Source organism: Bufo bufo, chromosome 9, assembly GCF_905171765.1.
Source record: "Bufo bufo chromosome 9, aBufBuf1.1, whole genome shotgun sequence".
NCBI lineage: Eukaryota > Metazoa > Chordata > Amphibia > Anura > Bufonidae > Bufo > Bufo bufo.
Window position 1 is genome coordinate 92,314,842 of NC_053397.1, and position 13,541 is coordinate 92,328,382.

The following is a 13,541-nucleotide window of genomic DNA, read 5'->3' on the forward strand; positions in this document are numbered from 1 at the left end:
CTTCTTTGCAAAGGCAGAGAACCCAGGAACAGCCGAGGTCATTTATCGGTGAAGCGGATTTTAAATCACAATATGAACGGTTAAAATGTGAAAGAAACCGGTGTTGGGACCTTGTGATGTTGAATCCTGCTTCTCTGGTAAAATGAATCTGAAGCTGTTTGGGGCTGGGCAAATTAACATTTCAATTACTGGGTGGGTAGGAATTTCTCCTGTACGGTTTCAGGGGAACCCTCCAAGACATTGATTTGTTAATTCAGTCCTATACAATTGTATGTGTTCCTAAGGTTTTAGTTTTTGTATGCGTTTTGGGTTAAGGTAAAATTAACTTTTTACTGAATCTTAATGTATGTAGCAGGACTGTCTGTAACTGAAGTTTGTTATGTTTGTTTTTCTCTCCTGTTTACAGGTCTTCTTATTTTACTAATCCATTTTATTTATTTTTTTAGGTTTTTATTGAAGTTTCTTTCAGTTTTTCCTTATTTACCAACCCATTTTTATTTTTTAGCCTATTATTAATTTTTTCCTTTTTATTAATTTTTTAGGTTTTTCATATTTTGGCGCTTTTCTCTTTTTCTTTTTTCTCTTTCTTTCCCTCTTTTCTCTGCAGATTTGGTTAGGAGTACTGGGGGTCTCATGATATTGTGTGGGAACTACTGTCTGAATTCAAGGGTTGCTGCTGAGTGAGAGGTTTTTGATCAGTCACTGCAAAAAGGGCCTCGTGTGCTGTTCAGCTTGACTATATAGAATCATATCGGCAAAGGAGAAGGAGTTGATGAGCATTTTTTTTAAGGAGACAAGGTGATATATATCACCTGGGCATACCAATAGCTGTGTGAGTAACCCCATTCCCCACAGGAGTAATGTGTGTTGTTTTCCTGTGCACCCCTCATCCCCACAGAAGGTACTGTGTGTTCTCTGTGCACCCCTTTTTTCACTCCAGGTCAATTGGAAGCCCTATCCTGTGGTCAGGTCACTATTCAGAGCCAAAACCGAGGCTGGTATATCTCATTAGGAGACTCAGAGGGCCGCCGTGTGTCGGCGAGAGCCCTTTTCCTCACGCTGTTACTCCTTTTCCTGAGGTCTAACTAGGGTAAACGGAGTCCGTGTGTCGGTGCCAGAAACCCTGGGGCACCTCAGAGGCAAACGAAGCGGAGTAGCAGCCGTCCAGGCATTTGTCGCAGGACACTGGAGGTGGACGCACCTACTTTTAGAAAAATTCCTTGCGTAGGTCGCGGGAAACTGTAGCTCGAGCATGAGTTTAGGGAACAGAAGGGTACCACTTCTGACTATAGGACAGCGAAGCAGCACATGAAATCCATCTATGGAGGAGGAGTTGTTAAGCCCCTCAAAGATTGGCACCAATGGACTGTAGGTTCAGAGTGGACCATCCCCAAAGAAGGGACCTTTGAGGTCTGGATTTGGGAAAAGTTTGTCCATGAATTTCCCACTAGACGCCAAAGCCATGGTTCCCTCCAGAAGGCAGAACTGTGGCTGCACAAATCCATTGAGCTCCAGCAACAGGGCATTCAAAAGTCCCAGACAGTGCGAACTAACACTGTCATGTACTCCCGTCCCGCAAAGACTGCAGAGTCCAAGAGAAGCACCCTATCTCTTTCTCTATCTCTCTCTCTCATCCCTCCCTCATCTTTCCATCTAACCTTGAGACGATGCACCATGTTTAATCCAGCTTCTCTTCGTCCTGGTTTTAAGGACGATGAGAAGGGGGGAAAGTGGTGCAGAAAACAACGATCTTCAAACTTTCTAACCTCTCAAATGTCAATCCTTTTCTTTGCTGGTACTTGGGTCCGATTTTTGCAAAGAAGGTAAAAATCACGGCCGATCCATGGCCTGAATGTTCCATTGTAACTCTTTTATTCCATCAGGTATGCCCCCAGGCAGCCCCACGGGTTATCACCCGATGTCCACCACCGGGTTTGGGAGTTCTCTTCCGGACCCAGACTCAATAACCAGTGTTCAACCAGGTGATTGGGTCGTGCTAAAGAAACATCCGAGGACGGGACTAGAGCCGAGATATCTTGGGCCATTCCAGGTGCTGCTGATGACGCCAACCTCTCTGAAGTTCGAAGGACGAGACAACTGGATCTGCTCAACTAAGTCAAAGAATGCAGAGTATCACTTTTGTTTATTTGTTACAAGGAGGCATTTGTTGATAGACGATACATTATTAATATTAGCTCTGGCTCCTGCTCCTTGCTTATTAATCCTGTATGGGTGTCCGGGCAGCTAGGCGACCTGTAGATGTGGGATCCTCCGGTTGTGAGGAAGGTTATGCCTGGCTAGCAGACACCATTGACAAGGGTCAGGCCCATACTGACAGGAGCAGGGCAGAGGCGGAGCTATGACTAGTGAGGGTCAGAATCCTTTTTAAAGCTTTGGGAGGTCTTGGGGCTCACTGGTTTTCCATTGGATCCGGGTGAAAGGAAATGGGACATGTACTTATGTTTTTTGTTTCCATTCCTTCTATACGCCAGAGTGAGATGTTCCTGATGTCTAATCGACTGAGTTACCGAAGACCAAACAGACAAGACGCCCTGAAGACCAAACCATGGACCAGATGCAGAGGATCCCAAACCAGCCGGCGACCAACGCGAAACGCCACCTCCTAAGTCACCTCCCGAAGAAAAGAAGACATGTCAAGATTGACTTTCTGTTTTTTTCAAAGAAGAAGATCGAGATCCGTCAAGGGACATTGGGGAGCATATGACAAATAGGAGGGACTGTTGTGGAAATTTTATTATGCGGACATTTTACTTTAGGATGTGTGTGTGTTTTTATAGTTTGTCATCTGTCTCCCTCTGTCTGATTTAGCCAGGGAGCGCTCTAGCAGAGGGCACTTTGGCTGAATCGTGACCAGTGGCAAAACCGTCAGTATGAAAACCTTCTCATTGGCTTGGAGACATATCTGCCTTTAAGACATGCATATCTGCCTTGTCGGTATACTAGTACCGTATACTGACAATAGCCGTAGCAATGCCTCGCAGATAATTTCAAACCTATGGGAACCAGTAGAATGATCTTTATTAGACACTGATCACCTTTGAGCAGTGCTGAATGAGGTCCATGCTGACAGTGATGGGGGGTGGGCGGCCACCTGGCTGATTGGACAATGGGCATGACTCATCCTTCCTTATACAGGGATGGGGCGTGTGCATTGTCTGCCTGGCCACATTGATTGCCCCGCCCTGTCCTTTGTTATCACTTCCTGTATCCTTGTCTTGGGCCAGCCCCTTTTACACCTTTTGTTAGCAAATAAAGGTGAGCAGACTGAGAAGGGCGGGAGGACTCTCTCAGAATTTTCAACCAAGATGGTAACACATGTCTCTCTCTGACTGGGTCTGAGGGAGAAGGGATTCACCTTTTTCCTTACACAAACTTTGATGCGAGCTGATTACAACTATTAATATTTGCCACAACAAAGGTATCCTTTTACGGACAGAAATACACTATGAGATGCACAATAGTGTGTGCAAATTTAAAGGCTTTTCTATCAGCAATTGTAATTTAACACTTTGTGTAATATACCCTTTTACGTAAAAAAATACACTTGGAGATGCACGCTGAGTGTGATATCCCCTTTTACGGACAGATTTACACTTGGCCTGCAACAGCAGAAACCACAGATTTAGGGTATTGCTATTTTGGGAATTGAATTTTAAGCCAGAACAAAAACTATGCTTTGACAGACAGCAGACAGTATTACACTTGGCTAGCCACAGCTGGAACACCAGATTTAGGGGATTGCTATTTTTGCAAGTGAATTTCACCCCTCAATAAAATATAGAAAATTCTATCCTGAGTTTCTAGGGGTGACAATAAGCACAGCCAAGCCCCTGATGTAGGATATAGCAAAACATGGACTTGGTGGCAGCTTGTGCTGGCGCACCACAAGACACAAAATGGCCGCCGATCACCCCAGAAAAAAGTGAGAGAAAAACGCTCTGGACAGCCTAAAAACAGTGAGCAATTAACTAGCAGAAGTTGAAGGATTCACAGCTGTAGATCGATCACTTCATTAAGTGTTTTTGCTGAGTTAATCCCTGCCTAATCTCGCCCTAACAGCAGCTGCATCCTCTCCCTACACTGATCAGAGCAAAGTGACATGCGGCGCTACGTGACTCCAGCTTAAATAGAGGCTGGGTCACATGCTGCACTGGCCAATCACAGCCATGCCAATAGTAGGCATGGCTGTGATGGCCTCTTGGGGCAAGTAGTATGACGCTTCTTGATTGGCTGCTTTGCAGACTTTCAAAATGTGCCATATAAATCGCCGAACAACGAACCCGAACCCGAATTTTTACGTAAATGTTCGGGTCCGTGTCACGAACACCCCAAAATTCGGTACGAACCCAAACTATACAGTTCGGGTTCACTCATCCCTAAGCAGTAATAAAAAATTAAAAAAAATTAAAAAAAAAAAGAGGTCCCCAGTCTGGAATTTTACTATCCTCTTGAAATGTATCAGTGACTCGTCTATGCAGATATTTTGTTCTGGGATGTACACTTCAGCAAACTTGATGCTAAAGTGGTCAAGGATGTGCCTAATTTTATATGGATGGTCAAATGTTGGATCATTCTGTAGTGGGTAGTGTGCATTATCAATACAATGCAAAAAATTTCTGAATTGACTCAAATCGATTCTAGGCCACAGCATTACTGTAATTTGGAGTGAGGTACAAGACATCTGCACTCCAATACTACCTAATTTCTGGCTTTTTACCAAGGCCCATATGCAGCACAAGCCCCCAAAAGATTTTCATCTCTGCTGCATTTACCGGGGTACAACCAAGGGGTCTAGTGTATGGTGATGAGGAATTCTGGGTAATAAACTACATGGCATATAAGTATGTTTGTACTATATGCTATGTAGTATAAATGTACTAAATCTTGACAGAAAAATATTTTGAAAAAAATCTATTTCTGTGAAGCCTGTGCAGTCAAACTGGATTCAGGAGTTGCTCACAAACTCCAGAGTTTGAGGCTGATATTCTTCAGGGGATGGGGTTCATACGGGCCCACTCTGGGGGGGGGGGGGGGGGGAGGCTGCCTCAGTTACTGTCCTGGGGCTCTTTCTAGAGGGTCCATCATCACTGGATGATGAGGAGGAAGAGAAGTAGAGGAAGTAGACCTTAGTATCTGAGGAAAGGGATTTAGGAGTAATTATTCCAGAAGACTTAAAAGGTGGGAAGACAATGTAATAGAGCAGCACGAAATGCCAGCAGAATGCTTGGATGTATAGGGAGAGGTATAAGCAGTAGAAAGAGTGGAGTGCTTATGCCGCTGTACAGAACACTGGTGAGACCTCACTTGGAGTATTGTGCGCAGTACTGGAGGCCATATCTCCAGAAGGATATAGATACTCTAGAGAGAGTTCAGAGAAGAGCTACTAAACTAGTACATGGATTGCAGGATAAAACCTACCAGGAAAGGTTAAAGGACCTTAATATGTACAGGGAGTGCAGAATTATTAGGCAAGTTGTATTTTTTTATTAATTCATTTTATTATTGAACAACAACCATGTTCTCAATGAACCCAAAAAACTCATTAATATCAAAGCTGAATATTTTTGGAAGTAGTTTTTAGTTTGTTTTTAGTTTTAGCTATTTTAGGGGGATATCTGTGTGTGCAGGTGACTATTACTGTGCATAATTATTAGGCAACTTAACAAAAAACAAATATATACCAATTTCAATTATTTATTTTTACCAGTGAAACCAATATAACATCTCAACATTCACAAATATACATTTCTGACATTCAAAAACAAAACAAAAACAAATCAGTGACCAATATAGCCACCTTTCTTTGCAAGGACACTCAAAAGCCTGCCATCCATGGATTCTGTCAGTGTTTTGATCTGTTCACCATCAACATTGCGTGCAGCAGCAACCACAGCCTCCCAGACACTGTTCAGAGAGGTGTACTGTTTTCCCTCCTTGTAAATCTCACATTTGATGATGGACCACAGGTTCTCAATGGGGTTCAGATCAGGTGAACAAGGAGGCCATGTCATTAGATTTTCTTCTTTTATACCCTTTCTTGCCAGCCACGCTGTGGAGTACTTGGACGCGTGTGATGGAGCATTGTCCTGCATGAAAATCATGTTTTTCTTGAAGGATGCAGACTTCTTCCTGTACCACTGCTTGAAGAAGGTGTCTTCCAGAAACTGGCAGTAGGACTGGGAGTTGAGCTTGACTCCATCCTCAACCCGAAAAGGCCACACAAGCTCATCTTTGATGATACCAGCCCAAATCAGTACTCCACCTCCACCTTGCTGGCGTCTGAGTTGGACTGGAGCTCTCTGCCCTTTACCAATCCAGCCACGGGCCCATCCATCTGGCCCATCAAGACTCACTCTCATTTCATCAGTCCATAAAACCTTAGAAAAATCAGTCTTGAGATATTTCTTGGCCCAGTCTTGACGTTTCAGCTTGTGTGTCTTGTTCAGTGGTGGTCGTCTTTCAGCCTTTCTTACCTTGGCCATGTCTCTGAGTATTGCACACCTTGTGCTTTTGGGCACTCCAGTGATGTTGCAGCTCTGAAATATGGCCAAACTGGTGGCAAGTGGCATCTTGGCAGCTGCACGCTTGACTTTTCTCAGTTCATGGGCAGTTATTTTGCGCCTTGGTTTTTCCACACGCTTAATGCAACCCTGTTGACTATTTTGAATGAAACGCTTGATTGTTCGATGATCACGCTTCAGAAGCTTTGCAATTTTAAGAGTGCTGCATCCCTCTGCAAGATATCTCACTATTTTTGACTTTTCTGAGCCTTTCAAGTCCTTCTTTTGACCCATTTTGCCAAAGGAAAGGAAGTTGCCTAATATCTATGCACACCTGATATAGGGTGTTGATGTCATTAGACCACACCCCTTCTCATTACAGAGATGCACATCACCTAATATGCTTAATTGGTAGTAGGCTTTCGAGCCTATACAGCTTGGAGTAAGACAACATGCATAAAGAGGATAATGTGGTCAAAATACTCATTTGCCTAATAATTCTGCACACAGTGTATAGCTTGGAAGAAAGAAGAGACAGAGGGGATATGATAGAAACTGTTAAATACATAAAGGGAATCAACTCGGTAAAGGAGGAGAGCATATTTAAAAGAAGAAAAACTACCACAAGAAGACACAGTTTTAAATTAGAGGGGCAAAGGTTTAAAAGTAATATAAGGAAGTATTACTTTACTGAGAGAGTAGTGGATGCATGGAATAGCCTTCCTGCAGAAGTGGTAGCTGCAAATACAGTGAAGGGGTTTAAGCATGCATGGGATAGGCATAAGGCCATCCTTCATATAAGATAGGGCCAGGGACTATTCATAGGATTCAGATATATTGGGCAGACTAGATGGGCCAAATGGTTCTTATCTGCCGACACATTCTACGTGGCATCCCCTTCTCCCTCGCTGGCAGACTCACTTTCAGAGGCAATGATGGTGTATACCTCTTCAGCTGAATACATTCTCTGGGCTGAATTGGCTTTTTTATTTATATTGGGGTGTGTGTTGTGTGTGTGATTTATATGTGTATATGTTTTATAAGGGATCTCTCTCTCAGGGGTTGGCAATGACAGATTTCTCATTAAACAGGGGGTTTTCAAGCTCAAACAGTGGTTTACACAGCACATCGCACTTGGCATCACTCGGCACCATGAAGTCGCAACGTGTTACATCAACATAAATGCAATAAACCCTTGCCCAGCTAGGCACTCACAATACAGAGGTCTCCATAACTCAACTCTAGCTCAGATATGGTCCAGCAGTCCTCTCTCTCTCTCTCTATATATATACAGTCATGTGAAAAAATTAGGACACCCTTTGAAAGCATGTGGTTTTTTGTAACATTTTTAATAAATGGTTATTTCATCTCCGTTTCAACAATACAGAGAGATTAAAGTAATCCAACTAAACAAAGAAAACTGAAGAAAAGTCTTTTCAAGATCTTCTGTAAATGTCATTCTACAAAAATGCCTATTCTAACTGAGGAAAAAGATAGGACACCCTCACATGTATTCCCTCTTAAATTGGCTCAGATCTCACACAGGTATATCACACCAGGTGCACATAATTAGTAGATCGTTACTCTGCATGTTGAATGAGGCTTGCCCTATTTAAACCTCAGACATTTAGTTTGGTGTGCTCCTGACTGTTGAAGTGAGAGTGAGCACCATGGTGAGAGCAAAAGAGCTGTCAGAGGACTTCAGAAAAAAGATTGTAGCAGCCTATGAGTCTGGGAAGGGATTTAAAAAGATCTCAAAAGATTTTGAAATCAGCCATTCCACTGTCCGGAAGATAGTCTACAAGTGGAGGGCTTTCAAAACAACTGCCAACATGCCCAGGACTGGTCGCCCCAGCAAGTTCACCCCAAGAGCAGACCGCAAGATGCTAAAAGAGGTCTCCAAAAACCCTAAAGTGTCATCTCGAGAACTACAGCAGGCTCTGGCTACTGTTGATGTAGAAGTACATGCCTCTACAATCAGAAAGAGACTGTACAAGTTTAACTTGCATGGGAGGTGTGCAAGGAGGAAACCTTTGCTTTCCAAGAGAAACATCGAGGCCAGACTGACATTTGCCAGAGATAAAGTTGACAAAGACCAGGACTTCTGGAATAATGTTCTTTGGACAGATGAGTCCAAAATTGAATTATTTGGACACAACAGCAGAGGACATGTTTGGCGTAAACCAAACACAGCATTCCAAGAAAAGAACCTCATACCAACTGTGAAGCATGGAGGTGGAAGTGTCATGGTTTGGGGCTGCTTTGCTGCAGCAGGACCTGGTCAGCTCACCATCATAGAATCCACGATGAATTCTACTGTGTATCAGAAGGTGCTTGAAGAACATGTGAGACCATCAGTTAGAAAATTAAAGCTGAAGCGGAACTGGACCATGCAACATGACAATGACCCAAAACATACTAGTAAATCAACCAAAGATTGGCTGAAAAAGAAGAAATGGAGAGTCCTGGAATGGCCAAGTCAAAGTCCAGATTTGAATCCCATTGAGATGCTGTGGGGTGACTTGAAAAGGGCTGTACGTGCAAGAAACCCCTCAAACATCTCACAGCTGAAAAAGTTCTGCATTGAGGAGTGGGGTAAAATTTCCTCAGACCGATGTCGAAGACTGGTAGATGGCTACAAGAACCGTCTCACTGCAGTTATTTCAGCCAAAGGAGGTAACACTCGCTATTAGGGGCAAGGGTGTCCTATCTTTTTCCTCAGTTAGAATAGGCATTTTTGTAGAATGACATTTACAGAAGATCTTGAAAAGACTTTTCTTCAGTTTTCTTTGTTTAGTCTGATTACTTTAATCTCTCTGTATTGTTGAAACGGAGATGAAATAACCATTTATTAAAAATGTTACAAAAAACCACATGCTTTCAAAGGGTGTCCTAATTTTTTCACATGACTGTATATTATATATATAGAGAGAGAGCGAGAGAGAGGACTGCTGGACCATGTGCAAAGCTGGTGCAAAGCTGGAAAAAAAGGGGAAGAAAAAAATTGAAAAAAAAAAACTTCCACACTTACAAACACTAACGGAGATTCATCTCGCTACATCATTAAAATGTATGGACTTCAGTGAGGTACATTAGTTATCACAGAAGTCTTCAGTGAATAACTTTGAGATTTGAATTTTCAGCTGGAAACCCATTTTAAAACTTGTATCCGAAGTTGGTACTGAAGCCGACTTTGGATACCTGTTTTAAAATGGTTTTAAAGTTTAATAATCAAATGTGAGTAACAATTTTCACCTCGTCGGAGCCCATACATTTTAGGATCTGAAGCTTGATTAACTTATCACTAGCCAGAACTGCAATAATCACATGAAAGGGATCTTATCAGATCTAAGGTATGAAATCTGCTGGCAGATCTTTGTTCAGGTTGCTGCTTTTCATAGTACTTGATAAAAAGCAAGTAAATTGGTTTAACAAGACTCCATTTTCATAAAACCATGCTGGTTGCTGGTTAAGTATATAATAAGTTACTGGTGACTATCACAACACATTTAATTGCATATGATTAATTTTGGGAGCATCAGATGATCTTATTTTCTTAGACATGAAAGTTAAAATGTTTTTATTTCTTTACCTGTACATTTTGGATAGCTCATTTTTTGTTCTGAACATTTTCCAGTTGGTTGACCAGGATAGTAGAATCCATTCTTACATTTATACTGGATTACTTCACCTTCGGCATAGAATACTTCATTATCATGCACATCATCCAATTCTAAGTTGTTTTCATCAAGCTCATCTTGAAGTAAACGACATGTGCCTATGAAATCAAACAATAAACATAATGTCCACACACCAATTGGCCTATAATGAACCCCTTACAACTACACATTTGCAATGTTATAAACAAAGCATTTTTTTAATTAGTTTTTTCACTGTTGTATTTAAGGACAGATAACATTTTTATTTTTCTGTTGATCTTCCTGTGTGAGGGCTTGGATGAGCGATATGTTTCAGTGGTTTTATTTATATATATATATATATATATATATATATATATATACAGTGGCATGCAAAAGTTTAGGCCATAATTACTATAAACAGTTAAGCATGTTGCAGATTAAATGATCTCCAAAAGACATAAGGTTAAGGGCTCATGCGCATTACCTTATGTATTTTGCGCTCCGCAAAAAACAGATCCACAAAAAATACGGATGACGTCCGTGTGCATTCAGTATTTAGCGGAACTGAACAGTTGGTCCCTAATAGAACAGTATTATCCTTAAATATGTTCATGTGCATGAGCCCTAAAGATGATACATTCACTTTGTATTTAAAGCAAAACAATAAAAAAAAAAAAGAAAAACCACCCGAAGTAGAAAATTGGGCACCTTGAATGGTTAGCACCTAGTAACACTCGCCTTGACAAGTATCACAGCTTGTAATCACTTTTTGTAGCCAGCCAAGAGTATTCCAATTCTTGTTTGAGGGATTTTCATCTATTCTTTCATGCAAAAGTCTTCCAATTCTGTGAGATTCCAGGGCAGCTGTACTAGAGCGACAGCCTAAGGGGAGGCTGCCATGATAGCTTTGGGGACGAGGGGACGAGGGGACGTCAGGGGTAGTCGCAGGCTAGAGGTCGGCAGGAAAAGGTTAAGTGGGGAGGAGGTTGGTTTAAGGAGAGGGGTGGAGCGGTAAGGTTTTTAACCACCTCAGCCCCCAGTGCTTAAACACCCTGAAAGACCAGGCCACTTTTTACACTTCTGACCTACACTACTTTCACCGTTTATTGCTCGGTCATGCAACTTACCACCCAAATGAATTTTACCTCCTTTTCTTCTCACTAATAGAGCTTTCATTTGGTGGTATTTCATTGCTGCTGACATTTTTACTTTTTTTGTTATTAATCGAAATTTAACGATTTTTTTGCAAAAAAATTACATTTTTCACTTTCAGTTGTAAAATTTTGCAAAAAAAACGACATCCATATAGAAATTTTGCTCTAAATTTATATTTCTACATGTCTTTGATAAAAAAAAAATGTTTGGGTAAAAAAAAAATGGTTTGGGTAAAAGTTATAGCGTTTACAAACTATGGTACAAAAATGTGAATTTCCGCTTTTTGAAGCAGCTCTGACTTTCTGAGCACCTGTCATGTTTCCTGAGGTTCTACAATGCCCAGACAGTACAAACACCCCACAAATGACCCCATTTCTGAAAGTACACACCCTAAGGTATTCGCTGATGGGCATAGTGAGTTCATAGAACTTTTTATTTTTTGTCACAAGTTAGCGGAAAATGATGATTTTTTTTTTTTTTTCTTACAAAGTCTCATATTCCACTAACTTGTGACAAAAAATAAAAACTTCCATGAACTCACTATGCCCCTCACGGAATACCTTGGGGTCTCTTCTTTCCAAAATGGGGTCACTTGTGGGGTAGTTATACTGCCCTGGCATTCTAGGGGCCCAAATGTGTGGTAAGGAGTTTGAAATCAAATTCAGTAAAAAATGACCTGTGAAATCCGAAAGGTGCTCTTTGGAATATGGGCCCCTTTGCCCACCTAGGCTGCAAAAAAGTGTCACACATCTGGTATCTCCATACTCAGGAGAAGGTGGGGAATGTGTTTTGGGGTGTCATTTTATATATACCCATGCTGGGTGAGAGAAATATCTTGGCAAAAGACAACTTTTCCCATTTTTTTTATACAAAGTTGTCATTTGACCAAGATATTTATCTCACCCAGCATGGGTATATGTAAAAAGACACCCCAAAACACATTCCTCAACTTCTCCTGAGTACGGGGATACCAGATGTGTGACACTTTTTTGCAGCCTAGGTGGGCAAAGGGGCCCATATTCCAAAGAGCACCTTTCAGATTTCACTCCTCATTTTTTCCTGAATTTGATTTCAAACTCCTTACCACACATTTGGGCCCCTAGAATACCAGGGCAGTATAACTACCCCACAAGTGACCCCATTTTGGAAAGAAGACACCCAAAGGTATTCCGTGAGGGGCATGGCGAGTTCCTAGAATTTTTTATTTTTTGTCACAAGTTAGTGGAAAATGATGATTTTTTTTTTTTTTTTTTCATACAAAGTCTCATATTCCACAAACTTGTGACAAAAAATAAAAACTTCCATGAACTCACTATGCCCATCAGCGAATACCTTGGGGTCTCTTCTTTCCAAAATGGGGTCACTTGTAAGGTAGTTATACTGCCCTGGCATTCTAGGGGCCCAAATGTGTGGTAAGTAGGTAAATGACCTGTGAAATCCGAAAGGTGCTCTTTGGAATGTGGGCCCCTTTGCCCACCTAGGCTGCAACAAAGTGTCACACATCTGGTATCTCTGTATTCAGGAGAAGTTGAGGAATGTGTTTTGGGGTGTCTTTTTACATATACCCATGCTGGGTGAGATAAATATCTTGGTCAAATGCCAACTTTGTATAAAAAAATGGGAAAAGTTGTCTTTTGCCAAGATATTTCTCTCACCCAGCATGGGTATATGTAAAATGACACCCCAAAACACATTCCCCAACTTCTCCCGATTACGGAGATACCAGATGTGTGACACTTTTTTGCAGCCTAGGTGGGCAAAGGGGCCCATATTCAAAAGAGCACCTTTCGGATTTCACAGGTCATTTTTTACAGAATTTGATTTCAAACTCCTTACCACACATTTGGGCCCCTAGAATGCCAGGGCAGTATAACTACCCCACAAGTGACCCCATTTTGGAAAGAAGAGACCCCAAGGTATTCGCTGATGGGCATAGTGAGTTCATGGAACTTTTTATTTTTTGTCACAAGTTAGTGGAATATGAGACTTTGTTTGAAAAAAAAAAAAAAAAAAAAAATAAGCATTTTCCACTAACTTGTGACAAAAAATAAAAAATTCTAGGAACTCGCCATGCCCCTCACGGAATACCTTGGGGTGTCTTCTTTCCAAAATGGGGTCACTTGTGGGGTAGTTATACTGCCCTGGCATTTTCCAGGGGCCCTAATGTGTGGTAAGTAGGTAAATGACCTGTGAAATCCTAAAGGTGCTCTTTGGAATATGGGCC

The 13,541-nt window shown here is 41.6% G+C and overlaps 1 protein-coding gene across 13 annotated transcripts in view; it reads right to left on the reverse strand.

Moving 5' to 3' along the window:
- Nucleotides 1–13,541, reverse strand: part of CFH (complement factor H) — a 1,589,177-nt gene that overhangs the window by 979,331 nt on the left and 596,305 nt on the right. For 2 of the 13 annotated variants that reach the window (XM_040407282.1, XM_040407281.1), the window contains exon 26: nucleotides 10,114–10,299. The exons of the other annotated variants lie outside the window; for them this stretch is intronic. In XM_040407282.1, the coding sequence (XP_040263216.1) occupies nucleotides 10,114–10,299 (186 nt within the window). The remainder of the gene's footprint in view (nucleotides 1–10,113; nucleotides 10,300–13,541) is intronic. 13 annotated transcript variants of the gene reach the window in all.